At 42.9% G+C, this 27,528-nt stretch overlaps 1 protein-coding gene and 1 pseudogene across 1 annotated transcript in view; both read left to right on the top strand.

The window, feature by feature from the left end:
* Positions 1-5,476, top strand: part of LOC129064658 (probable ATP-dependent RNA helicase DDX5) — a 95,741-nt pseudogene extending 90,265 nt beyond the window's left edge.
* Positions 5,477-7,353: 1,877 nt separating this feature from the next.
* Positions 7,354-27,528, top strand: part of NRG1 (neuregulin 1) — a 950,601-nt gene continuing 930,426 nt past the window's right edge. The window contains exon 1 of the mRNA XM_054566053.1: positions 7,354-8,080. Coding sequence (XP_054422028.1) covers positions 7,354-8,080 — 727 coding nt within the window. The remainder of the gene's footprint in view (positions 8,081-27,528) is intronic.

Below are 27,528 nucleotides of genomic sequence, written 5' to 3'. Positions count from 1 at the left end.
ATTTTATCTGTTCTTTCCCCAAGTGAGCAGATAAAATGTTCCCAGGTGACACCATGACTGCTCTAATCTCTTGTTTTCCTTTGGTTTGAAGTGGCCACAGAGATAAGTTCTCAGGGGAGCATTCACCTTCACTGGCAGTAGGTGGTCATCCATGTCTCCTCAACTAGTAGAATAAGTCTGCTAAATAAGTCTTTTTCTATTAACTATGGAGGCAACTGACTTTTTTTCTCTTTTACAAAATTGGAACGGGGAAAATTCTTGAGGAAGGAGACATGGTGTATTTGAATACAGAGCCTAAGTATGTTTACACATGCATACGGTGTTACTTTGTTTCAAAGACTAGAGTTTACAAATCGGAAGGCATTGGCAGTGGTTCCTGATGTGTGGTCTCCACCTGCAACAGCAGCGACAGCAGCATCACCTGAGAACTTGTTAGAATTCTGATCCTTGAGCCTCACCCCAGAACCCTGCAGCGGAAACTCGGGGATGGGCCCAGAAATCTGAGCCTTTTGGTGCGTAAGTGTTTGTCATGCACGCTACAATTTAAGGGCCCTCGTTTTAGGGTGTTCACAATAATGAGCTTTTTTATTTGTGTCTTTTTAGAACAATGATGTAGATGAATGGCCTCTGTTTTGAAGAACATTTAATCACACTGAACAATAATTTATGCCTTCTCTCAAACATATGTTAATCATATTAGAAATGCTATTCCCCCTTCATTTAAAAGGGCCAAAGAGAGTAACATCCAGCCAATGCATGGGTGCTCTCAAAAATGAGGACTCCAAGAACTGAAATGAAATGCATGTGCCAATAGTGCTCAGTACTTAACTGTTCTAACAAGGTCTCCCTTTGCACAGAAAATATCCACAAGAATTACCCCTTCACATTTAGCTGAGAGAGGAGTAGGAAAAACTGTGGGAGTAAGGTAAGGGCATTAAAACAATACATTAAAAAAGACATTAAAAAAATAAGCAGCAGCTTATGTTTAATCATAGATAAAATGCTTTGTAAAGTACTAATAGGAGGTATGTATGCATTTAATGACTCTTTAAGCCAGTGCTTTAAAATTTTCTTGTTTTTATCGCCTGGAATTCCATCTCTCTGCGACAGTGCGGGGCGGTACCAAGGCAACTTGTGGTGAGCACGCTACACATCAGTCCATGAGTCATCAGCTGACATCCACTGAGTGCTTCATACGTGCCCCCAAATGGTTAAAGCAAGGGAACACTGAAAACATGGTCCCTACTTTTTAACAAGCTTACAATCTAGTTGGAGAGATCGGAGTAAAACTGAAACGTGTGGGCTCCGAAAAGAGCACGATCAGAAGTGAGGAGGCATGACACAGACCGCAAAGGCTGGGCGTGCGCACGGGGCGCGCGGTCACTGAGTGTCCGGTATTTAAGAAAGGGGGCTTCAGGGGGTAGGTGGGCCTCAAAGGGTGCTTACTGTCTGTGGTGGGTTATCTTCAGAACTGGCCTAAATTCGTCCCCTTCCTGAGTCTCTGCCCCTTGGCAATGCAAGTTTTCAGCTCCTTGTGTTAAGAGCCTACTCCTCCACTTCTGGAACTTGGCTGGCCTTGTAATGGTGCCCATGAAGGTGCCAGTTCTGAGCTTAGGCCTTGAGATGCCTTGCATGTTTCTGGCCACTGTCTTGGAACATGTCCAGCTGCCATGAATAAGCCCAGGCTGAGCCTGCTAAAGGCAAAGAGACCACAGTCTTCAAGGATGAGCTGTCTCAGCTGAGGCCCTCTGAGACTAGTCAGCCCCCAGCCAAGTCTGGCTAGAGACTAGCCAGCTGAGAACAGGAGAACCCCACTAGCTGAGCTCAGTGAAAACTGCCAACCCATAGAATCCTGAATGGATATTGTTTTGGGCCAAGAAATTTTGAAGTGCTTTGGCTTACAGCAATAGATAACTGGTACAAAGTCTGAAAGGTAGAGAGAAAGGGAGAAAGTGCATTAGGCCGGAGTTGCAACTCCAAAAAGGTCAAGAGTCGCAACCGTGTGAGGTCAGGTCAACGAAAAGTGAAGACACCGGTAGAATTGGATTTTTGACCACTTTCTTTCAATAAATCACTAGGAGCACCAGTGTTCATGAGAACATAACTGGAGGCCAGACCTGCACTATTACGCTGCTCTGTGGTTATGTCCTTTTGAAAGCACTCCATCAGGGCGTAAGAAATAGAACCCCCTGCATGTTGAAACATGCAGTGAGCATCAGGACCCGACACCTCCAAGCTGGACTTGAGAGAGTAGGATGTTGTCTTCCAGCCGTCTATATCATGCCAAGAGGAAAACAATATCTTTGTGGCTTATAATCGGCTCTCATTTTTTTATGTAAAACATCCAATCTTATGCCCCATACTTTCAAGGAACTGCTAGAGGTGACTTGTAGAATCCCAGAATAAGGAATGTTTTGAACCTCATTCATTTCCACCAGTCTCTAGGCAAGCAGCTTAGTCTCCTGTCATCGCTGTCCTTCCTCTGCTGCCACCTCCACAAGGCTTCGCTGTTGCCAAAGCCACCTACAGTGACTGGTCACATCTGATTCTCGCCACTTCATTCCCTGCCAGCCACAACCACTGATGCCACGTTGGGCTATTAGAGTGATGGAGAGCCCAGCTGGGGTGGAAGGTTTGGTGCACCTCAGTTTGGAGGAAGGAAGGCAGGGCCTGTATCAGGAAAGACGTTTGTAAACCCTGGGGAGGATTTTTATCAAGAATGCCCTTATTTGAGTAGGCACATAGCACAAGAGGTAGAAACATACAGACGGAGCGAGGAAATTAAAGTTAGAGGTCACAACTGCCCAAAGCCTGCTCTGAATTTTTATGACGCAGACTTCCCTGCAAAACATCATGGATGTGATTGAAAGAGAGAACTTGACTGAATTCACTGCTATTCAAGCTCAGGGATGGCTAGTTGCTCAAAGTGGGTTGGATTTGGTTGGAATAGCACATACTGGATCTGGGAAAACATGGTCTTATTAGCTGCCTGCCATTGTCCACATGAGTCATCAGCCTCTAGTAGAGAGAAGTGATGGGCCTATTTGCTTGGTGATGGAACTGGAGTGGAACTGGCCCAACGGGTGTAGCAAGTAGCTGCTGAATACTGAAGGGCATGTTGCTTGAAGTCTACTTCCATCTATGGTGGTGCAAGGGACCTACATGGTCTGGAGAGAAGTGTGGAAATCTGTATTGCAACACCTGGAAGCCTGACTGACTTTTAAGAATGTGGGAAAACAAATCTGAAAAACCCCCACCTACTTTGTCCTTGATGAAGCAGATAGAATGCTTGATATGGGCTTTGAACCCCAAATAAGGAAGACTGGGGATCAGGTAAGACCTGACAGACAAACCCTAATGTGGAGTGCAACTTGGCCAAAAGAAGTAAGACCACTTGCTGAAGATTCCCTGAAAGTCTATATACACATAAACATTGGTGCACTGGAACTGATAGCGCAGCATTCTTCAGCTTGAGAATCTGTGTCATGACATAGAAAAGGATGAAAAACTTATTCGTCTGGTGGAAGAGATCATGAATGAGAAGGAGAATAGAACCATTGTTTCTGTTGAAACCAAAAGAAGATGTGACGAACTTACTAGAAAAATGAGGAGAGATGGGTGGCCTGCCATGGGTATCCATGGTGACAATAGTCAACAGGAATGTGACTGAATTCTAAATGAAGGCAGTCATGGACAAGCTCTTATTCAGATTGCTATAGATGTGGCCTCCAGAGGGCTAGAGTTTATTTGTTTGTTTGTTTCATATAAAGGTGAAGTATCTGTGGCAAGGCCCAGTTGTGACAATTGGAAGACTCAAGAGGGAAGGAGGACTAGTGTCTGGCAGGCTGCTTCCAGTCGGTGAGAGAGGTGAAAAGCTGGAAGTGTGCCCGTGATCTTCAAAAGGCAGAACCTCACACCTCTGCAGTGTAACGTGTTCTCTTTGGGGGAAAACATGGATGCTTACAGTTCACTGCTGTGGTGTGTCTTCCGTCCCGTGCTTTGCACGACTGCCGTGGGGCAGCACTGGCTCAGACTATCTACTGTGATCTCTTAGTCTTTGCATTTCATTGAGTTTGCCAAAATGTCAAAGAAGTATTTGCAAACTTCAATGTTCCATGAAATTTCTGTTCAAGTTTGAAATGGAGAGGGCTGCTGTAAAAGGTGCTGAGCCTTTTACAATTTGGTGAGTTCTGGCACATGAGCTCTAGAGCAGGAGCAGCTTCCCACACTTAGTGGGGAAAGAAAGCAATGCTTTCAAAGTTCCTCCCTCACATAGTCATTGTGTCGAGACCTGCCAGAGACAGACACATTCTCAAGCGAATCCTGACTCCTTGGAAGTAATTGCCTAGATCAGGCACATTGCATAAAAGCAGCTTTGGGGGGACAGGTGTGTTTTCCTTGCAGCTGCAGTTGTAAGGTTAAGGTCTTTGCAAGACAAGCAGTGTGGGCAGAATCCTGAACTTCTGATGAGTGTGCAATGCAAAGGACCATGTACATTTTTGTTTAAACATCCTCAAAAGGAGCACATGAAGAGGTTGCTATGAACTTTTAAGGGGCCCTACTGTACAGCAGCATTCAGATGTCACTTGATGATCTGTAAGGAGACTTGCTGATTTGGGAATGTGTTAGGGAATACACACCTTTTGACAGGCTCTATCATTGCGTGTGCGATAAGACACAGATGATGTGTGCTCTCCACCCACTCCCCTGGCCTCGATGGTATTCCTATAGGCAAAGGATAACCATTTTAATTGTACTTTTTTTTTGCAGCCTGTACCTTCTTGGGAATACAAGTGTCTAAGTTTTTATCTTTGGTCTGGCTGTTGTGGTGTGCAAAACTCCATATATTGCTGTTTCGTCACACGATGACACCTTACAAATGTGGAAGATGTGAAATTTGTCATCAATTATGACTACCTTCACTCCTCAGAGGATTATAGTCATTGAATTGGAAAAACTGCTTGCAGTACCAAAACAGGCACAGCATACACTTTCTTTACACCTAATAGCATGAAGCAAGTGAGCGACCTTATCTCTGTGCTTTATGAAGCTAATCAGGCAATTAATCCCAAATTGCTTCAGTTGGTTGAAGATGGAGGTTCAGGTCGTTCCAGGGATGGAGAAGGCATGAAAGATGGTCATCAGGACAGATGCTCTGTGGAAAGAAGAGGTGGATTTAATACCTTTAGAAACAAGGAGAATTATGATAGAAGTTACTCTAGTCTGCCTAAGAGAGATTTTGGGGCAAATCCCAGAATGGTGTTAACAGTGCTACAGAGTACAGCAATGGGAGCTTTGGACGGAATTTTGTGTCTGCCGGTACATAGACTTAGCAGAATGGTGATGATAGCGCTCAGCAATATGGAAGTGATGTTCCAAATGTGCGCAAGGTATGAACCCACAGGCCTACGCGTATGCTGCTGCTGCAGCTGCGCCTGTGGTTGGTTATCTGGTGCCAGCACCACATTCTCAGTAAGACTTTAAACATATATGGAAATGTTTTTCACAATTGCTCTTTATATTGTGTGTTATCAGACAAGATAGTTATTTAAGAAACATGGGAAATGGAGAAATGACTGCAGTGCAGCAGTACTTATGGTGCCCTTTTTCACAATTTAAGTTGGACATTTCTCTACATTCCTGAAACAATTTTTAGGGTTTTTTTTTTTTTGTACTAGAAAATCCAGGCCATGTTTTCACAAAAGTAAACGTACAGTGATGTGGAACACAATGAATGAAAGCAATGCATGGCCTTCCAATAAAAATATTTGAAGACTGGAAAAAAAAAAGAATATTATGGAACACTCTAAAGTGCTTTTAAAATCTTAAATTCTCACAGTGCGGATCTACTGGCCATTGAATAACAACTTCAACCCAGTTTTCTTAGGTCGTTGAATATATTTTTCACCATAAAAGAGCCTAAGAGAAATGTTTTCCTTTAAATGCTAAAAATGTGTTCTCTTTCTGTTGAGCGGTAGTTGCTTCAAAAGAACATCCCTGGGAGATGATGGATTCTTGTTTGAAAAGTAGCTCCTTATATTTTGCAGGACAGGTGATGGAAGAGGGGGACGGATGGAGTGGGCGGAGTTAGTGTGTGTGGGTGGGGGGCTGGCCTTCAGATGGAACATCTGAATTTAACCTGCAGCTCCTCCTGTCTGGGATCTTTTGTTCCAGAAGCCACAGAGACTTCTTTCATTGCATTTCCTTCTTAAACGATTCGTTGACAAAGTGCCATAAACTTTATACAGCACGGCCTTACTGAGCTACAATGCTCATGTTAGCAGTATCGCACGTCAGAAAGTCACGGTGCGCAAGAGATTTCAATCGAAGGGAAGGCAAGGGCAATCACGCCTGAAGTGTCACAGGAGAATGGAGTGAAAGTGGCGTCATACCTGAAGTGCCCACTGTGCGCGCGTGCGTTTGAAGGAGAGCGAGCACGATAAGAAGTTGTTTAATTGCTGCTAGTCTCCCGTGAACATGTTGCTCCCTTTGCCTCTCAAATAACCAGTTCCCCCAAAACTTTTCTGAAGCGAGGACCCGCATCTCCTGTGCCACCCCCTCCGCACCAGCCCGCCTCCCCCCGCGTTTGGGCTAACAGGTCCCCGATTACTGAAGCGTCACCTCTCACTCTCCAGTAAATCTGCGCAGCCCACTCGGACTGCAGCCTGTTTGCCGCCTGGCCTCCCATTGCAGCAATCAGGGCGGCGGAGAGGCAGGCGGCGCGCAGGGAAGGGACGACCGAGGAGGACCGACTCCGGCATCAGCATGGGGAAGGCGGGCGCGGGGCGAGTTCGCAGCGCAGGTAAACAGGCTGGCGAGGCGCTGGGCGCTGCCGCCGCGGCCACCCAGCGATTTCCAGGCACGCAACTCCGCCTCCAGGGCGCTCTCCCTTGCGCGCTCGCCCAGCCGCTCGCTCGCAGCCTCAGCAACCGCCGCAGCATCACTTCACACAAAGGACTGTTACCCGCTGAGCAGCTCCGCCACCTCCACGTCCTCCTCCAGTGACAGCAGCCCCGACAGCAGGGTTCGGGCGCGGCGGCGGCGCCAGGAGGACCTGTCACTCCCAGCAACCCAGGCGGTGGCAGCGGCTTTTTCTTTTTTATTTTGCTTTAATTTTCCCCCCTTATACCTCTTCGCCTTTCTGTGGTTCCACCCACCTCTTCCCTCCCTTCCTCCTCCTCCTCCTCCTCCCATAAACAACTCTCCTACACCGCCCCCCCCCAATAAATAAATAAAAGGAGGAGGGTAAGGGCGGGAGAAGGGGGGGCGGGGGGAGAGGAAAAGGGAGGCAGCGCAAGAGAGCGAGGCAGAGTCCGAATCGAGACAGTCCGGAGTCCGCACGCACCTCGCACCATGAGATGGCGACGCGCCCCGCACCGCTCCGGGGGTGCCAGCCCTCGGGCCCCGCGCCCCGGCCACGCCACCCGCTCGCCGCCGCCGCTGCTGCCGCTGCTGCTGCTGTGGACCGCGGCCCTGGCGCCGGGGGCGGCCGCCGGCGACGACGCGGCTCCCGCGGGGGCCTCGGTGTGCTACTCGTCCCCGCCCAGCGTGGGCTCGGTGCAGGAGCTGGCTCAGCGCGCCGCGGTGGTGATCGAGGGAAAGGTGCACCCGCCGCGGCGGCAGCAGGGGGCACTCGACAGGCAGGCGGCGGGCGAGGCAGGGGCGTGGGAAGGCGAGCGTCAGCTGCCAGCCTCCGGCCCGGGAGCGCTGGGGCCGCGCGCCCAGGACCCGCTGCCCACCGCCAACGGGACCGTGCCCTCCTGGCCCACCGCGCCGGCGCCCAGCGTCGGCCACCCCGGGGAAGAGGCGCCCTATCTGGTGAAAGTGCACCAGGTGTGGGCGGTGAAAGCCGGGGGCTTAAAGAAGGACTCGCTGCTCACCGTGCGCCTGGGCGCCTGGGACCACCCCGCTTTCCCCTCCTGCGGGAGGCTCAAGGAGGACAGCAGGTACATCTTCTTCATGGAGCCCGACGCCAACAGCAGCAGCCGCGCGCCGGCCGCCTTCCGAGCATCTTTCCCCCCTCTCGAGACTGGCCGGAACCTCAAGAAGGAGGTCAGCAGGGTGCTGTGCAAGCGGTGCGGTAAGTCCCGCGCCCCCGGGGCGCACTTTGGCGGGGCCAAGCCGGGAGGTGGTGAGAGCGGCGCGGCGGGCGCGCTCCCGGGGTTCGACGGCTGCGGAGCAGATGCGGTCTTGGAAGTTCAGTTTCGGGGTTGCAGGCTTATCTAAGCGAACCTCAGAGAAGGAGGTTTCGCCGATTGAATTCCACAGGCAGCGCCGTCTCCAGTTTCCTGTTTTCTAGGCTTTGCCATTGATGAAAGCCCAAGTTTGGTATTTGGTTGGGCCGCCTGAAACTTTTTAATCCCTTGGTTTTGTTCACCAGGCAGAACGCAAGAGGCCCGTTGCTTTCTCGTGAATGCAGTGTTGAACTTGGCTATGGTTAGAAACTGCTGATTATGGGCTGCCTTTGTGGTACTTTTTCTTTGAAGGAGGAAGGGTGAGTCTAATAGGATTTTAACACCTTGCCTTCACTTGGAGTCCCGAGAGGTCAGGGGCTTGTACCTGCGGAGAGCCTCGGCGAGGAGAGGACAGTGCCCTAGGGTTTCTGTAAATGTGGCAGGTTTGGGTGAACTCAGTGTCCAACAGATAGGTGTAATCTGTACCTTTCGAATGTGTGTATGTGAGAAGTATAAAGTTGGTGTTTTTTCTTTTTTGGTGAAATCATTTCAAGCATTGTCGTTTTCACAATATTTTGGTGTGGAGTCTATTTTTGGCACGGGAGTGAATCAGAACAGATGAATGCAATTATGGAGCTTCACGTGTAGGCCCTGAAAAATTTGGGAGATAAGTTTTTAGCAGTCGATTTCCCAGACCTTTTCGATGTACCACCGCAAAGTAATCTTTCCGTGGCTCCTTAATACGATCAGGTGTGAGAAATTAGCCGATAATCTAATTACATTTCTGAGGTAGCATTACATTTATAAAATAATTTCTAGGTTCTAGATACCTGTATAAGTTCCTGATTATCACATAATCACTGAAACATAGCAGGTCTTCTTCTCAAACTAAAAATAAACAGGACTCCACATCACGAATTCTATCTTATATGCGTAACAGCGTTTTCCTGGGTCTTTATGTATGGATCTAAGAGATGGTTAGGTTAACTGATTTTTTTTTTTTTTTAATACAAAACTCAGCATCACACCTTGGTCAGTCTGCCTGAGATGCAAAGTGTGTCAGTTCCTTTAAATGAGTATCTGGGATGGCCAGTAATTTAAATTGCTGGTTGGCATTTGTGGGGCTTATATCCTGCAGTTAATTAATATCTAATGATATGGTTTTAATGTCAGGAAAGAACATTGTTCGTCCACCATTTCCTTATCGTAACAGTGCACTCTGGGCACTAGCGACCTGTTAAGATTGCACCACTCTGTGGACAGAAGCTGTTCTCAGGCAGTGGTGCTGAAGGGAGCTGAGCGATGTTGGGATTCCCTGGGTCTGGCTGATAGATGTCACTGTAAAGCACGGGGAACGCTCTGCTGGGGGTTGTCTCATTAGGAAACACAAAAGCTCCACACCATTGTACTGCAGCATATGTCATTCTGCTAGAGAGTCTGAAACAAAACCTTTTTTTTAAAGCCCATGCCATTGTCCAATTTTGACGTTTTATATTACGTTATTCAGGGAGGATTTTGCCCTTCCCCACACTGTATGAGTTGTGAGTCGTTTACTATACATGGTGGGCAGTTAATATAAAGGGGACTGTGGCTGGCGATGATGCCGAGGATTGGGGGTGTTCCTAGACGAGGGACAGTGTGGGATTGTTTGCATTTTAACTGGAAGTAAATGTTGGGCTTCAGGGGTAAAGTTCTTATAAGTGAAATGGAAACATCATGTTGTCTGGAGGAATACAGTCCTGTTTTTGTACTTCTAAGGCAAAATAGCTTCCCTGAAGGTAGATAGTTTTACCCTTTTGTTCTGACAATCAGAAGAAGCACATAGTTAGTTGTTAAGTCGTGGCATGCTAGGCAAAGCAGGGTTTTTTGTTTCTTGTTTCTAAATGAACTGGAAATCTCCCTTCTTGTAATTGAGGAGATTAGGAAATCATGAAGTTGCTGCTCTAGGTTTGTATAAATATTGTGTATGTTTGGTAATTTTAGTGTTATGTACTTTAAAGTAGGATATTGCTTGAAACATTAACAGGTGGAGCTAAGGACTAACTGAAATCCTGCTAAACTTTCTCTTGAATTTTTATGGACATGGTAGCTATCGTAACATTGCAGGATAAAAGTAAAAAACGTAAGCTATTTTATGTAATGTAAATGCAGTAAATCCATATTTGAAATGTCAGCTGTACAAGTGTGTGAGAACTTGTGAATTTGCCCAGTTATATGGTCAGAGTTAGCAGTGTCATTCAGAACCTACCAGGCAAAGGAACACAGACAATTGAGAAAAAAACATACAGAGAGAATAGGGGCTGATTTGTCCTGGTTGAGCTGCTTCTGTGTACTTTTGGTCAGAAGATTTCAAGGACAGTGATGGAGCAGAGGGTTCTTATCTAACAACATGAAGCTGCCCGGCGGGCGTGATGTTTGTGTTCCTGCCTGAGCCATGATGTTAGGCTGGAAAGGGAATGTGGCAAAGTCATTTTGCGATCTCATACCCAGGGGAACAGTTCCCAGCTCTCTTGCATTCACAAGTTGCTCGCTAGTGTAGAAACCACACATGCAACAGATTAGCCTTCGCATTGAGCTGGTAGAAGTCTTCCTGAGTCTTTTTTTTTTTTCTTTTTCCCCTCATCTAAGCTAAACCCCTGATCAGTGTCTGCAAAAAAGAAGCTCTTCTCTGAAAAATGGACCTTTTGGAATAGAGACTGTTCAGTGTACTTTAGAAGACAACAGAATTTCATAGCTTGTTTGCTTTGTATTTGAAGTTTGTGTAAATTACACTTCCTTTACAGTTACCTAAATTCTTGCCAGCCTTTGCTTTTTCTCTTATTCACTGAGTTAGCTGAGAAGTGTTTCTAGGCTTTATACTCATCATACTGCAAAATAACTAGCTGTTCAATCAAATTTCTATTAAACAAATCATTGTTTAAAGTGCTCTTTTTAGTTTTCAAAGCATTGCTGTTATACTAGATGGAAGCTAATTTCCAAAAAGGAGTAAAAATTTGGATGAATAACATCTATAATTGGGCCACACAAGATTTGTATATCAGTTGTGTTCTTGCAAGCCAATCTCAATACTTGGTATATGATATAATATTGAATGTATTGATAATGTAAACATGTTGATCAAATATTTATGATAAATAGTTCGGCTTTTTCTCATATCCTCAGTAACTATTTAATAAAGTGTGTTGACCTTATGGTGTTATGAAAATAAGAAAAATGATGTTGGGACTTTGCAGCCAGCATTGAAGAAAATTATTCTTAATAAAAGCTATATTAAGGAACTAGCAATAGAAACAGATACAGCTTGGCTGTTTATATTTCATAAATACACAGGTAAATTTAATTTCCCAAGTGTTTGTGACTGCTCTCTTTAAACTGTATAAATCTTACTTTCAAACATCTATATTATATTTAAAACACTTCTTCCTATTGAGTAGAGAAACTGTAATTTTGAATATTTTTATTAAAAAATGAAACAAAGATAGGTCATTAGGGAAACAGCCCCTGAAAATAAAAATATTTTAGAAGGAGAATTTAAATATCTGAATTAGAATATTTTACAAGCACTAGGGGGATAGTTCTCATCCATTGCAGGGGATGTTTTACCATATGTCTTAATGTATTAGGTAAGGCCGGGAAGCTTAAACAGCACTGAGGGTCAAAACAATGAGCTGTGTTCCTGCTGGCCTGTATATTTATAGCAAATGAGAGCAAAAGATGTGATTGGGCGGGTTAATGCCCTTGTCAAATGTAATCTATTCATTGTTTAGGAAATCTTCTTTGCTTCAATGCCCATTTTTTTTTCCTGTTATTTTTTTCTTAATTATAAATGTAACATCTTTTGAAACCTATTTTTAAACTTCAGTGACAATATATGAGCTGGCCAGATGTCCAAAGATCCTCAAACTCTCATCTGCCCTTAGTACTTTACCATACTTGGGTTTCTTGTTTGATTGTTTTTTATATGCTCAAATGTTACAAAAATTTTATCCCTATAGATAGGTCTGATTGAATGTGTATTTTGATTAGCCTTATAGAAATAATTGATAATAATGAAAACAAAAAGTATATAATGAATAACAGTGGTAGAGATCCATTGATTGTTACATTGATTGGAAGTATATAATGAAAATAGGATATAATGAAACAGAAGTTAAAAATTCAGAGCTCTTACTGACTTATGCAATATTTTACCAAAAATAATAATGTAACATGCCTTAGTCAAAATTTTCATAAGAAAGTAAAATATAATTTTTAATGTTCTTATATTTAAATAACAGATATGGCTGTTGTAGAGAGTTTTCTGTTGATATATTAATGTTCTAACTTTGTGCAAGCATATGTTACTTTGTGCTCTTATATTATCAAAATAATTTAAAAATAAAGTAACATTATTAATGATTGTATGATCTAGATACTCCCCCCACCCCCACCAGCATCAGTCACTTTGTAGTACTAAAATGACTGATCAGTGATACATATATCCTGCTATACTTTTAAATATGAAGTTGAATTATTTGAGAATTTATGGGATATGCACTTGAGTGTTACTGAGTTAAGTACTAGTTGAGAGCTTCTATTTTTATATTGTCGAGTGACTATGAGGCAGGTCTGTTTCTGATGCTTGCCTCCTGCTCTCCATCCCCAAATGACGTGTACGGATTGAAGAACATAAAGTAAAGAGCATTTTGATGAAGTTGGGAATAGATCCAACTGACACAAAGTATAGACTTTCCCCCAGTATAGACTTGCCATCCAGGAATGCTAGAGAGAGAGATGTAAGTGGTGGTCTACGTTATTATTATTACTTTTTGTTCTTCAAAAGAACCAGGATATTTTTTCCTATGGCTTCGTTCACCCCATTAGTACCTTATAAAACTTATATCTTGTTTTACATAATAACTAAAAACAAAACAAAACAAACAAACAAAAACAGAGAAGAGATTTAATTTACGCACAGTGTGGATGGTATGTGGGAGATAGTCCTTTCAGTTCCTGAGGCAGGCTTCCAAGGTGTTTGCCCTTCATAGGTCCCTGTGAGGCTACCACAAGAGAAGGCTTAGGTAAATGTGAGTGGATTCATGAGTGGCTCTCACCTGTGAGAGACCAAAATGTGTGTTTGCTGTTCATCATCACACTAACTAGTCCTTCTCTTTGACACCTTGGAATTAGATGTATGGGTACAACTGTCAGAAAACAGAGGTCTTAGACCTCCCGCCTGTGAAGGTAGATGGCCTCTCTCTTCCTGGCAGGCTTTCTGTCCATCCCAGAAGGACAGCGCTGGTACCCAGAACTGCATCCCCACCGCAGAGGCTCTGCCCTCCACAGCCCGAGGCCCTGGCTTTGGGGCTCTGCCCCAAAGTGCTGGTCCCTGTGAGAAAATGGCTTAGGGTGGTTGGTAATTCCAGGGCTGGTAGCCAGAGATTGGAGGTAGTGCCAGGCCAAGAGAGCCTAGAGGATGGAATTGTTTCTTCCTGCTCTGCTTTGCCAGAATACGTGAGCTGAGCTGAGCCGAGCCCAGCGCGAGGGGACATGCCTGATGAGGGCACTAGAGTCTTGGCAGTGGGTGTACCTGGAGCCCAAGGCAAGGGCGGCAAGACCTAAGGGAGGTGCCACATTGTCTGCTCTGTTAATTCGGAAAGCCCTCAGCAGTAATACTGTCGTTCCAAGTGCTGTCTCTAATTTGGGAATTCCTGTTAAGGCAAAGGAAGCTAAAACATGGAGGGGCTAACTAAAACCATGTGGTTACTACCACAGGTTGGATTTGTATCTTTTTTGCCTCTTTGTTACACGTAGGTAACTTGTTTGCTATGTGTAGATTGCATGCCTGTTCAATAATTAATTAAATGAATAAATGGCTAAAGCCCCCCAGCTCAGTAAATAGTGGCAATCACTATTTTAGGCTAAATTTTGAAAGAAAAGGAAAAAAACCTCTTGTATTGTTTGTTCCTCAAAAGAACCAGGATGTTTTTTCCATGGCTGATTGTTTCCCTTCAGGCCTGTGATTTGGTGAGGTGGGTGTGTGTAGGAAGTAGTGCTTGAGCCATTTTTAACCAGAACTTCATTTCCTCATCAGTGAAAGCCTCACCTCTGAATTGACCTCTGAGCTTCAGAGAAAGGCTGTTTAATTTCCTAAAATACGTGTTTCCTCAATTATTTATGGACATTATGCTGGGAAAATTACTTTTCTGAAATCGTTGCAACTCACTTTGGGTGCTAGATCTCAGTACTCAGAAATTCTCTTTCCTTGATCTCTCCCACAGATATTAACTATCTCAGCCTGGTAAGTTCGGTTCTTTTAACTGAAGATAGAAGAGTATGGCTTATATCCCTAAGCACTAATAAAGAAAGATTTTGGATGAGTAACTGTTCACTTTCCCTCCCTTGTTTTTCACGTCTTATCAGTTCTTGGTTAGACTGCAGGTGAGATGCACTCGTCCACTCGGGCTCAGGTGTATGACGAGACCCTCCCCCTTCACTTTCTCAGCTGGCCCTGGAGACAGGGCGGGCATGTGTTATCGGCTGCAGCATTTTCCCTCCCTTCAGGGAGTGTCCTGGCTGTATCTCCGTACAGAACATCCTGCCAAGGGGGAGAAGGATGGCTGTGCTTGCTTCAAACAGCATTTGTCTGGAGATTTTGCCCTTGGGAGGCGACTCTGGCCGCTAGGGCTCTTTGGTGACGGCCAGGATGGGAAAGTGCAGCTCGGAGTGAGCGTGCTCAGTGTCACCCTGTCATCGGCACAGCAAGGCCAGCACGGGGTGCTTCCCCAGGCTCTCCACTTCTCTGCCAGCCAGGGCACTCCCGAAACGCCCTTTCCTTCACTGTCTTCTTCCCCACTGCCGAGAGTGCCCCCATCTTGTCCTCCCAAGCATTAGCAACTTTTTTTCATTGGAGTGGGGATTTTATTAAAAACTCTAGCATTTTGGAAGGTAGTGTTATTCTGGTGAGCAGTTCCCCCCCACCCCCCAAATTGTAATAACAGAGTTTCCCAATATAACCATTTTGAAGTACGCATTCCTGGCATTAAGCGTCCCCTTGGCTGGGCAGCCGTCCTCATCATCCGGCTCCAGAGCTCTTTCATCTTCTCAGCCTGGAGCCGCACACCCATGGGAGAAGGAACCCTCATTCTCTCCTCCTCCCGGCCCCGGGTATCCAACACTCTACTTCTGTCTCCGTGAATCTGGCTATTGTAAGGGCCTCCTACAAGTGGCAAAATAGAGTAACTGCCTTTTTGGGACTGGCTTATTTCATTTAGCATAGTGTCTAAGAGTCATTCATGTTTTAGCATGTGTCAGGGGTTGCTTTTCAAGGCTGACTAATATTCCGTTGTATTACATACCACAGTTTGTTTGTCCATTCACCAAATGGACACTTGGGTTGCTTTTACTTTTTGGCTGTTGTGAATAAGGCTGCTATGAACTTGGTTGTACAAATATCTGTTGAAGACCCTGCTTCCAATTATTTTGGGTCTATACCCAGAAGTGGAATTGCTGGATCAGCTGGTAATTCTATGTTTACATTTTTGAGGAACCACCATACCGTTTCTCACAGCAACTGAATCATTTTTCATTCCTGTCAGCGAATCATACGGGTTCCAGTTTTTCCACGTCCTCACCAGTGCGTGCTATTTTCTTTTGTTTTGATCGTAGCTAACCTAATGGGTGGGAGATGGTAGTGAGCAGTTTTTATGTTGTCCTTTTCTATTCAAATTTTGTGCCTCTAGTTATACTGTCATTAATAAGAGGCAGAAGTTCTTGGAGTAGTACAGGGGTGTTTATCTATTTATCTTTTTATTTAACCAGCATTTAGGCTCCTGAATCTAAAGCCATCAAGTGACAAAATTACAACAGATAATACTTTAATAAAAAAAACAATAAAAGGTTTAAAGAGAAATCTTACATATACATAAAAATGTATATTTCTACTCATATTGCTATTCATGTAGTCCAGAAAGGCACCTTGTCACACTTGGATTAGTATCAGAATCTTTTAATTGATTTTATTGATTGATTGATTTTTTCATTAAAAAATTTTTTCCCTTCCTTTATTCTGTCCACTGCTCTAAATCGCCTTCCATTTTAACACTGCACTGGAGGATGAGTCATTCTAAAATACTAAATTTTATTACAGTTCTTTCCTGGCTTAGAAACTTTCAATGAATGCATCATAGTTAATTCTAGATTCCGACGTTCAATCTCCTCTCTAGTCCAAAATAAGTCAATCCTTCTCATTTTTACTGTAAGAGTGCTTTCATCCAGCCTGTAGCAGTTGTTCCATGAACGGGCCATGCACTTTCCTAATCCTCTTGTTCGTACATTTGCCATTTCCTCTGCCTGAATCTCTTTCCTCCCTCCTTTCCGCCCCTGGAAAGCCCACATCTTCCAGGCACAGCTCCCATCCCACTGCTTCCATGGCGGCCCTAGGCGCAAAGCAACCCTTGAACACGGAGCACCTTTTGCTGTACACCTTATATACAGGGTGCTACTACAAACTCTCCTTAGGTCACCTTATGTGTGTGTCTTTTTAATTGAAGTATTTAAAAAATATTCTGGTTGTGGATGTGTGTTGCCTCACCCAGTAGGCCTCAGTGTCCTTGTGGTCAGACACTTGGTGTGTCCTCAGCTTTCTCACAAATGAAAAGCACCAGATCTTCAGAGTCAGAACGCCATTCCACTCCCAGCTCTGCAGTTTAGTACCTGTGTCATTTGGGGGACATAACCTCACTTCTTTACGTCTCAGTTCCCTACTGTGGAGAGTAAGAAGGTAGAACTAAAAGGCTTTTCACAGTCCAATGTGCATCTGGTCCTCACCTCAGAAAGGACACGAGTTACAAACCACAGTTGCTCCTGCTCCTGGAGCTTGTCTTTTCCTTTCCTCTCATGCTAGTGTTGTTCTGAGGAGAAAAACCCTGGAAAATTGGCTGTGAAACTTTTAGGCAACTTGAAAGAAGAGTAGGAGCGCTTAATTGGAGGGAAGAGAAATGTGTCCTTCTTCCCCCCAAATCTTCTTACTGCCATTGCCTTTTTGTGTCATTTTATTCTACTGTCTAAATACTAATTTATTTGTATTCATGAACATCATCAAGAAGCAAATGCCACTGTTTCTGCAGGCCTGTCTTTGAAATTATAAAGTATGAGGCATTGATAAATCCACAACTGTAAGCTTAAAAAGCAAGACAGTTCAGCCATTCGTTTTAATAAAATGACAGAAGAATCAAAGTGTTTTAGTATGAATTTTCAATAATTTAAAAAATGGAGGTTTGGCGCTGTTTTGGTTCTGATGCTCGGCACTGCTGTGGAAGATGAGGCCAGTGCAGAGAGCAGCGGAGACAGCTTGGTGTTCAGGGGATGGCCGCAGTTCCGACGAGGCTCCAGCCGGAACGCGGGCTTGGGTCAGGAGACCTTCTTTTTCAGCTCATGATACTCGTGATTTAAGCAAAAAAAAAAAAAAAAAAAAAAAAAAAAAAGTATTTTTGTCCTTTCATGAATAGAATGAGCACTGCAGAACCAAGTTCTTGACTGAGGAATAACATGGTATGACTTTTTAAATTACTGCATGAAGAGGCCTTGGCTGTGCCAAAGGGGCCCCGCAGGGCAGGCAGGACTCAGCCAGGCTACATCCAGTTTTATTTTATCCTTCTGTTTGGTTTCCTAAACCTCTGGTGAGTTCACCTCATCCAGGAGAACCAATGCTGCTTATATATTGCAGTTCCTAAACTCATATGTAGCCCAACCCTATTTTTTGGCTCTAGATCTGGATATTCAAGTACTGACCAGACAATCCACCTAAGTGTCCTATAGGCACTTTCTATTAAAAATTTTAAACAATGTCTCACCATCTCCCCTGCCAGTTCATCTGTATAATAATGGAATTACTACCACAACTGCAATTATAATCGCTACTGTTACTATTGGTGATTTCCTTGAATGACAGCTTATTCTGTGCCAGATGGAGTAGCAGGTGCTGGTACGTATTCAGATAACACCTCACCATGTAATAGTGTCAATATCTTGGTTGCTCCAAACCAGGTCCAAACCTCTCCTCCTGCCTCATATTAGTTCAGTGATAGATCCCATTGATTCTACCTCCTAACATGTCCCAAACTCTTTCCTTCTGCCCCAGCTCCATTGTTTCTGCAGTACCTCTTCTTACTGTAATGGTAACAGCATCTTATCTTTGCTCATGGATTCTCCCTTTCTTAAGCCCAGTCTCTATACTGTTGCTCAAGTGATGTTCCTGAAACAGAAAAGATCATACTACACCCTTGTGTAAAGCTCTTCAGTTGCTATCAGGGTAAAATCCAGACTCTTTGGAATAGCATATAAGGTCTTCCGACTTCTGTCCAAATGTTCTTATGCAGCTCCTTCTCCAACTTGGAATCCTGTGCCACACTGATGGCATTGCACCACGTGTGCCAAGTGGCTTTAGGGCTCTATGCATTTGCAGAGATTTTTCCTTTTCCCCAGACGAATGGGTAAATAAAACTGTATAGATAGGTACTAGATTATTCTATAGTCCTAAAAAGTCTTGGGGTAGAAGAAAGTGTAAGGACTTAGATATGTTCATCTTATATTGTCAAGTAAAAAAAGAGTTTTATACAATATGTGTATGATTACTTATCTGTCAAGCAATTATTTATTTACCTTGTCTGTCTGTCAGTCTAAAGAGGAATAAAAGGCTGGAAAGCTAGGTAACAAAATGTTAACAGTTGGGCATTGAAATTATTGATATTTAGAATTTTCTTCATTTTGTTTTTTTCCCAATGAATGTGTCTTCCTTTTCAACAAAGAAAGGCAATAAATGCTATGTTTAATAGAAATACTGATTTTTAAAAAGGACCGAGTCTTACTTAAGGGACTTTGCCCCTTTAGAATATTGCTCTCCTCATAGTAGATGTGTTAGGGTAGACTAACAGCTGTAACAAGTGGTTCCCCTAATACATAATGGCTTAACTGCAATAGTTTATTTCTGCCCAGTGAATGAACCAAGCACAAGATGATCTAGTCTTTACTTTCCCCTGAAAGAGACCTGTGCTAACACCTGAGGCAGAGCTGAACCTCACTTCACACTAGGTTGGTTGAAATAGACAGGGTTCCCATTTGTGATGGTTATTTTCTTATTCATAGCATAGCTAGCCTCTGAAAAGTGAACCTATCTTTACCTTCTGCTGCCTCATTGCAGTGGGAGAGTCTGATAGGTATGTGCAGAGCAGATCGGAACAGCCATCCATGTTTATTGTAGGTAAATAGCACATTAATGATGTGCTCATTCTAATGTTCAGATCAGCCCTTTAAGGGTTAATTTTGCAATAAGTATTTAAAGTTTAATGCTTACTGCGTCTGGTGTTGTTTGATATCATTGAAAATGCAGAGGGTCAGACCACATTCACTGTTTACTTTTCTGGAGTGTTAGGATGCCTTTTAGAGCTCTGTGTTTAACAAATCATTTTGATATAGGGACTGTGGAGAAATATTCTGAGGCTTTATCACTTCTGACTTAATTGTGTTTCATGATGTACGTTTCTTCTTAGTAGGATAAATTAAAGTGGCTGATAAAGCTGCCTGTAAAAGCAAAATTGTTAGGTTAAACCTGCCTGGTGTATTAAATGTATTGATGAGTAATCTTTCCACTGTTTTTAATGACCTTTATTAACTTTTCATTAGTTTTATTTCTAGTAACTTGCTAAGTAATGGTCATTATGTACTTAGTAATATTTCTTTTTAAAATGCTGTTGAAAAGTCTATGAAAATGATTAAGGTGCCAATATCATCCACCTACTTCCTGATAGTATGACTGGTTGGCAATTTTATGATTAGCTGGGTGGGTGCTTCGGTTCCCTTTATGCAATCCAAGAGGAAAGGGAACCAATTCATAATAGGTGAGTGGAGACAATGGATTAATGGTTTTGAAACTGTAAGATAGTCTTGTACATCTGTATTATGCATGTTATTGTTATGATCTCTTATTTTGTTAAATATTGAGGGGATAAAGAGGATACTTCAGAACTGAGTGTAAAATATAAAGAATGATATGTTCGTTATGAGTCATATGGTTTTGTAAGGTCTTGAGTTTTAGGTGGCTTGAACAATAGCTTAAGGCATTGTCTTACCTGCAGGTCAATCAGGTACTAATTAATTAAAATGAATTAGAAGTAGATTATTAATTTACCCCTTAATTTTTCAACCTATTTGTTCCCAAATCCTAGTTCTTTCCTTTTAGATTTAGGCATTTCTGACATGTGAGAGAAACTATGGGAGCCATTCTGAAGGTGTTGCTTAAATACATTATGAGAATCATGAGAATGTGAGACAAATGTAGGTACCCAATAGAAAAAGAAAAGCAGTGAGTGCACTTTGATAGTTTATTTATTTGATAAATATTTCTTGGACAGCTTTTACTTGCTACTCTTTGTGCTGATTTCTGGGATCACAGTGGGGCAATGAAGAAATTAGACATGGCCCTTTTTGCACTAGTAGGGTAGGACAGGAGAGTAACACAAAGCATTGTATGATATGCATATGTCTACAATTGCCCTAAGCTGTATAAAGGAAAAGTACAAGGTACTATGAGAACATGTAACAGAAGACTCTATCTAAGTTTGAAAGATACCGGGAAGTCTTGTTGAGAAAAGGACATTTATGAAGGGGGAGTAGGAGAAAGGAGGAGAGAAAGACATTTCCAGCCCTGAGACAGCGATGAGGAACAGCAGAGAGGAGAGTCAGTGTGGAGGAGGCAAGAACGAGATCTGAGAGGTGAGGAAAACTAAACATACCACTGCAGAATTTTTAGGATGCTGGCCTTTGTCCTAAAAGCATGAGAAACACTCTTTTGATTGTGTTGGCCAAAAAGTTCATTTAGTTTTTTTCTGTAAAATAAAAGACATTTTTCATTTGCACCAATAGCTTTATTGATTTGGATATTTTGAGTATGTTGGCTCTCTCCTGCATGATATAATGTTGATTGGTCTCAATTAATGTCTTGTTTTGATTGCTATGAACTTCATCTGGTCTACCCAACCTTGGAGCATTGTCCAGCGAGCCTGTACACTGTACATATTTTTTTTTTGCATTTCAGTTGAGTTTTGACTTTCTTGAAATAAAGCATAATATGCTGAAAATGTTGCATATTTTCTTCCATCTTCAATATTAAAATGGCTACACAAAAATTCACCAATTTTGATAAGTTTTTAAAAAAATGCCTGCTGATATGACAGCTGTCACAATACAATCTAACAAAATTGTTTTGAATGAAGTTAAAGACAGCTAAGCTCTACTAAAGCCGTCTTATGGGGAAAAAACAAACGAACCTTTTGGCCAACCCAATAAATGTGGGAGTTATAAGATTTCCATTTTAAAAATGTCTTGACTCACTGCTATGTAGAGAGTGGACCGAAAGGGACCTAGAGGGCATGCAAGGAACTCAGATAGGGCTCTGGGTGAGACCAGGATGCAGGGGCTTGCATGGGAGTAGGAGTGGAAGGTGTGAAGCAGCACAATGATTAGAGGCTATTTTGGAGACATCTTTTAGCATTGGTTATGAAGGGGGAATGCTTGTGTGGCGGTTGGGTGGGGAGGATGGCTTCCGGGTTTCTGGCATGAGCAGTTGTGTGAGTGGTAGGGAGGGAGTTGGAGAATTTTGCAGGAGAAGGAGGACTAAGTTCAGTGTGTTTTTGATCTGTCCAAATGGAAATGCCAAGTCAGCACTTGAATGGACGGAGCTCAGAAGAGATGTCTGGGTTGGGTTTCTGAGTGTGGGCATTTTAGGCATGACATTGCTATCTCCATGGAGTAGACACAGTTGCTTAGGGAAAGTGGGTAGAGAATGAGGAAAAGTGAGTAGAGGATGAAGTGTGGGGAACAGTAACCTTTAAAGATGAGGCAGAGGATGAGCCAGAGGATTCAGGATGGCCCCAGTGGTCAGCTGTGTCTGAGTCCCTAGAGAATCCTTTCAAAAGATGGGGAAGGGAAAGCCCAAAGCAGCATTGCCTACTACTGTTGCCAAACACTTTCCATTTAAAAGTGCTCACTGTTGGTAGGAACATGGAGGCCTTAGAAAGCAGTTCTGGCCAAGTGCTGCCAGTGGAGCTGACTGGGTGGGCTGAAGTACTGAAGGCCAACCTGGATTATTCAGACAGGGTTTAGTAATATTTGGATTTATTTGAACATAAGTAGCAGGAAGCCATTTTAAGAATTTTCAACCTTTATTTTGTGGGGGCATGGAGGTGGAAGAATGAAAGTACTTGGGTAGTTTGTATAAAGACATGATTTTTGTTTTAAAAAATCATTAACTTGATTAAGTTATATATAGTGTTACTGAAGTGTTGCTGAAGGTCACCATTTTATCAGTGTTTTTCTCCTTGGCTAAAAATTCTTTCCTATGTCCAATGTAAGTCACTTTGGTGACAAATTATTGTTCAAATTTTTCTTGACACACCAACTTGAGAACCAACTGCTCTCTTTATAGTTGGCACCCAGGTCCTATGGGAATTTAATGCATCACATCAATACTTGTGAAGTGACATCTATCAATCTAATTTAAACAAATATTTGAGTCAAAAGGTCCTTGGACTGTGTATTTGGTTGACACAGAGCCACCTTGATTTGAAGCTATGACTGAGCATTTTAATGAGCACCAGTCAAGAAATGCAAAGTTATTATTCTCGCAGTAACTGAATGCATTTTCCTGCCTGTCTACACAAAGACTTTTTATTGTCTAGTAAGCTGCTGAATTGATGCATTCATAGCTATTATTTGCATAAAGAGCTTAAACCACCATGGGAAAAATGGTTTTGAATTCCCTGTTTTCATTTGTTTACTTTCTGTGCAATAATAGTGTTTCCGTGTAAGGATTTTTTTTTTACCCTGGGTTTTCCTAATTTTAATACAGTGTAAATATGCTAGGAATCATATTTATGGAAATTGCATATTGTAAATCAAAGGAAATGGGGAAAAGGATGAAAAGGAAATCTCTAAAAAATAGGAAGAAAAGCTCTGAGTCGTCCAGCCTCTGCAGCAGGCTACTCAGTCCAGTTCACCCTGGGGAATGATGGATAGGTTTTTGGACCTACTGTTTTCTGATCTGGGACAGACCAATGGTTTGCAAAAACAATTTGTAGGTTAGAGTATGAAGATCCTTGGCCTAGACTCCTGGAGAGAATCGATTTGGTTCGGGGTAAGCCCTGAGAACCTGCATTTTGGGAAAGCTCTCCAGGCGATTTTGGCATGGACTTAGGTTTTGGAACCTTAGACCCTGTGGTCACTAAGGCTTCCTCAGCTAGTAATGTCAGGACTCTCTGGAAAGCCAGAAGATGGCCAGGAAAAGAGAGAATTAGAATTTACCGAGTTTTTACTGTGTGCCGATCTTTTTTACGTATTTTACCTCTTTTATTCCTGCACACCATCTTGTGAACTGTATTATTTTATTCCAATTTTAATCTGAGATTCAGAAAGGTTTGCAGAACTTTAAAGGTCACACAGTTGCTGAGTGGCAGAACCTTTATTTGCATTCAGGTCATTTGATTTTCTTGGTTAGAACCATGACGAGGCCGGAACAGTGCAGCCTGATAGAATTCTAGTCACGCCCTCCCGAGTGGTATCATCTTGCCCTATCTGCCTAGTGGGCACGCACTGGGAATGGTAAACTTTCCTGTTTATCTCCAAAGAGACTAAATGTGGGTGACTGGACAGGGAGGACTGGATATGTTTTGAGAGTACTGAAGTCAGATCCTCTTGGGCAAAACTAGGTCTTCAGCCACCTGCAATGAATAAGGCAGGTTATTGTGTCCGGAGTGATATTGCATCTCCAAAAGGTTGTTGTCTGAGTGAGGAAACACCACACATCAATATTAATATTTCTCCAGGAAGGGGTTGAGATGTGGCTGGGTCGTGTAGGGGAAGACCTGGAGGCAGGAGTAGATTTAGTGCACTGCTTAGGGGTCAGGCCTTGGCTCCTAGACCAACCTGTGTAACTTGTGACCTTGGAAACATTGCCTAATGTTTTGAAACTTGAGGTAAAATGAGAATAATGCGCCTCTCAGTGATGAGTGTGAGCTGAAATAGTAATAATGCATGCACAGCATCTAGGCCACAGCTATTGCCCTATACATGCTAATTGGGAGGGCTCAGGGGTAGTCTCCATGGAGCTGACTAGATGCAGGGAGGCTACAGTGTAGCTGGGGGCATGGAAGGAAGTAGCATTAAAGGCAGAAATAAAGGTGAACATCACCTGCTTCGCATGCTCCTCACCTGCAGTACCAAAGGTCCTTGAACAGACTGCTACTCCAAGCGTGGTTTGTGATCAGCAGCACTGTACAGAAAGTCCTAGTCGGCAGGCTCTTGGAAAACATGACTTGAAGGAAAATGATATCTAACGCAACCAATTTTACTGTAGGTTAATGGATACAAACAAGAGTTAAGTTTCTACTATAATTTCCAGTCACAGAAAATATCACCCAACTTCTAAGACGCTCAACACTTCTAATAGTAACCATTGAAATAATTGTGAGCTATATGTACATTAGAGAAAGATTAATAAAAACAAGTAAGAGAATTGTTTTCCTACCTGCTTATTCTAGTTCAGGGTTGTGGGTGGCCCGAGCCTATTCAGGCAGCTCGGGGGGTAAGTTGGGACTGACTTCCGTCACAGGGTGTGTACTTCTGTCACAGGGCACACTCACACACATGCGCGCTCACTCGGACTGGGACAACGTAGACACCCCAGTTCACCCAAAGTGAACAGCTTTGGGGCATGGGAGGAAAGTGAACCGCCAGAGAAAACCCACACAGACATGGGGAGAACATGCAAAGTCCACACAGACAGTGGCCCTGGCTGGGAATCGGTTCTTTTTTCTTCTTCTTATCAATGTTATCACGAGACAATGTTATTGGAGGATGTCATTAGGACTGCGGACCCTTGAGTCCTCTCCAGACCCTTTGTTCTCCAGGGCTTTCTGATGCTCTGTGAGGCTGTACCAGCCCTGCTTCAGCAGGCAGTTTCCCTGGGGTGGAGCAGGGGGCGCAAATAGTGTCTGGGGAAGGTGCTTGGCCAGAGAGGAGTGTTTGTCCAGACTCAGCCCGTGCTGGCTCTTCTGTAGAACTCTGTATGTGGTGCTGGGTGCAGCAGCAGGTGAGAGACAGAGACCAAGAGAACTTCTTCTAGAGAAGTTAAGTGATAACTTGTCCTTCCTGGACTCCAGGACTTAGCCCCAGTAATGAGCAATAATGACAGACTAAGTAAGGATACTCTCTCTCTCTGAACCTCACACTGAATGCTGAGAGTAAGCAGTGACAGGTTGGAGTAGGTGCCCTTGGAGAGGGGAATTGAAACAATCCCGTTCCCAGAATGACTAATGGAATCTTCTAGCACATACTGAGTAAAAAAACCTGCTAGACTCCACTTGCCTAATGGGAGTGCAGTGTGCCCCAAATGAACTCAAATGTTTTGGGTTCAGGGCTTTGGGAAGATTTCCCATCTTGCTGTGTGGTCCATGGAACCATCCTTAGAGCAGAATTTTTGTATTCAAACTATCTTAGGGTAATTGCATAAGAGGAAAACCAACCTATTGTAGTAGCTACAAAAATGAAAATATGCAGCTACCTTCTCCTTACTAACGATTTGAGCTTATTCAGTGAGTTCGCTCTGTGCTAAGCTCTTTGTGGTTTTTTTTTTATTTCACTAAATCTCACTACTAATTCCAAGGTTGACATCATTATACCCATTTTATAGATGAAATTGTCTCAAAGCAGTTATGGTATAAATAAGTGGAGAAACCAGGATTCAGAACCAAAACAGGCTTGTTAGAAAGTTTCCTTATATACCAAATGTAGGCTCTACCTGGCTCTTAGGAAAAAAAAATTCAAAGGCAACATATGTGACAACTATTATAATGTAAATAATAAAAGTCATAGTAGGCACTCCTTGCTCTCCTTAATTTAGCAAGTACTTATTTATTACTTACTGCTCCTGATAAGCTGTAGTTATTGTTCTAGGAGATACGGAGAAATCTGAGGATTTTATGATCCAGTCAAGGAGAAAGGACATGCATATGCTTTTCCAGAGTGGACATCACATGTCACAAGTGTCGAGACATGTGAAATTCTGTGAAGGAGAGGGAACATCTGCTGAGGCACACCAAAAAAAAAAAAAAAAAAAAAAAAGGCTAGGGAGGATATTAATTTAACCTGGCACTTTTTTGGTCAACAGCATTGTGTTTCACTTTGTGTTTGCAGAGTGTGTTAAAACCTTTTGCAGAAGCGTGTTGTGTGTGTTTGTCCTGAGTTGGAAAAGTTAGGACAGGGAGAGTCTTATCAATACTAGACATTTGCCCCTTCCTTGGGTAACTTCTGTACTAACAAACAGAGGCTCACCTGCTGCTGGAGACAATAAAACTATCATGAAAGAACCTTGCCAAATGGGGCAAATAGAGGAGAGGTTATTTCTCTGGGTGTGGTTTTTAAAAAATTTCTGGATTAAAAAATGTGTATTAACACTTTTCCTTGGAAGAAGTGTAATTTGTGCTTTAGTAGGAGGAAACAGATTAACACCCTGGCTTAAATTCTATTATCAGAAAACATGCCTTTGTTTTTATTTTGAGGTTTTTTTTTTTTTTTTCACATAGGGTTGGGAGTCTGTAGTATTATAGCCATTTTCTATGATATTATTTGGCCCTCATCCATTCTTTTAAATTCATGTCTCTGGCCTCATTTATAATTGTTTTTATGCTCTTTGTTACTAGCATTTAATAGCGACCACCCATTAAAATAATTGCAGTACCTAAGTATATTATAAATTTATCTGACATGTTATTACTTCTGGATTATAAGCTGGAAAATAATTATAACTCTTGTTCTTGTTGTAATGCTATTATTATAATGATTTACTACTTCCCCAAACAGTTCATGTAATTTGGTTCTTTTCTTCATTTGGATGTTTCTTTATTTGCTGGACAGGATATTTGCATAGTTATATTTAAAAGGAATAAACGCTCAGAGCTATTGATTTGAGAAATACTTTTACAATGCTATATTAATTTATTAAGCTCCCAGACATTTCTCAGCAAATCAAAGGGATTTCCTGGCCACTCTCAGCGGTCCGCCTGGACTTTTATCTCTCTTAGTGAAGGTGACTATGGTTCCCCAGCTTCACAGGGTCTGGTCTCGCCCTAAGTGATTTAGTCCCCACCAGAATCTTGGAAGAGGAACATAAGCAATGCATTGATTTCTGAATTTTTAACTTTATATCTTGGTAGGGTGAGTTCCTGAAGTACAAGGGCAAACTTTGGTCTACATAACCTACAGTTGACAATATTTTGGGGAAATATGGGTTTTTTGTTTTTGTTTTTTTACAAACTAACGATTA

The sequence above is a fragment of the Pteronotus mesoamericanus genome, unplaced genomic scaffold (genome assembly GCF_021234165.1).
Source record: "Pteronotus mesoamericanus isolate MK-2021 breed Mesoamerican mustached bat unplaced genomic scaffold, CSHL_Meso_final contig_169, whole genome shotgun sequence".
NCBI lineage: Eukaryota > Metazoa > Chordata > Mammalia > Chiroptera > Mormoopidae > Pteronotus > Pteronotus mesoamericanus.
Note: the sequence above shows the minus strand (reverse complement) of the source record. Positions and strands in the feature narration are given on the sequence as shown.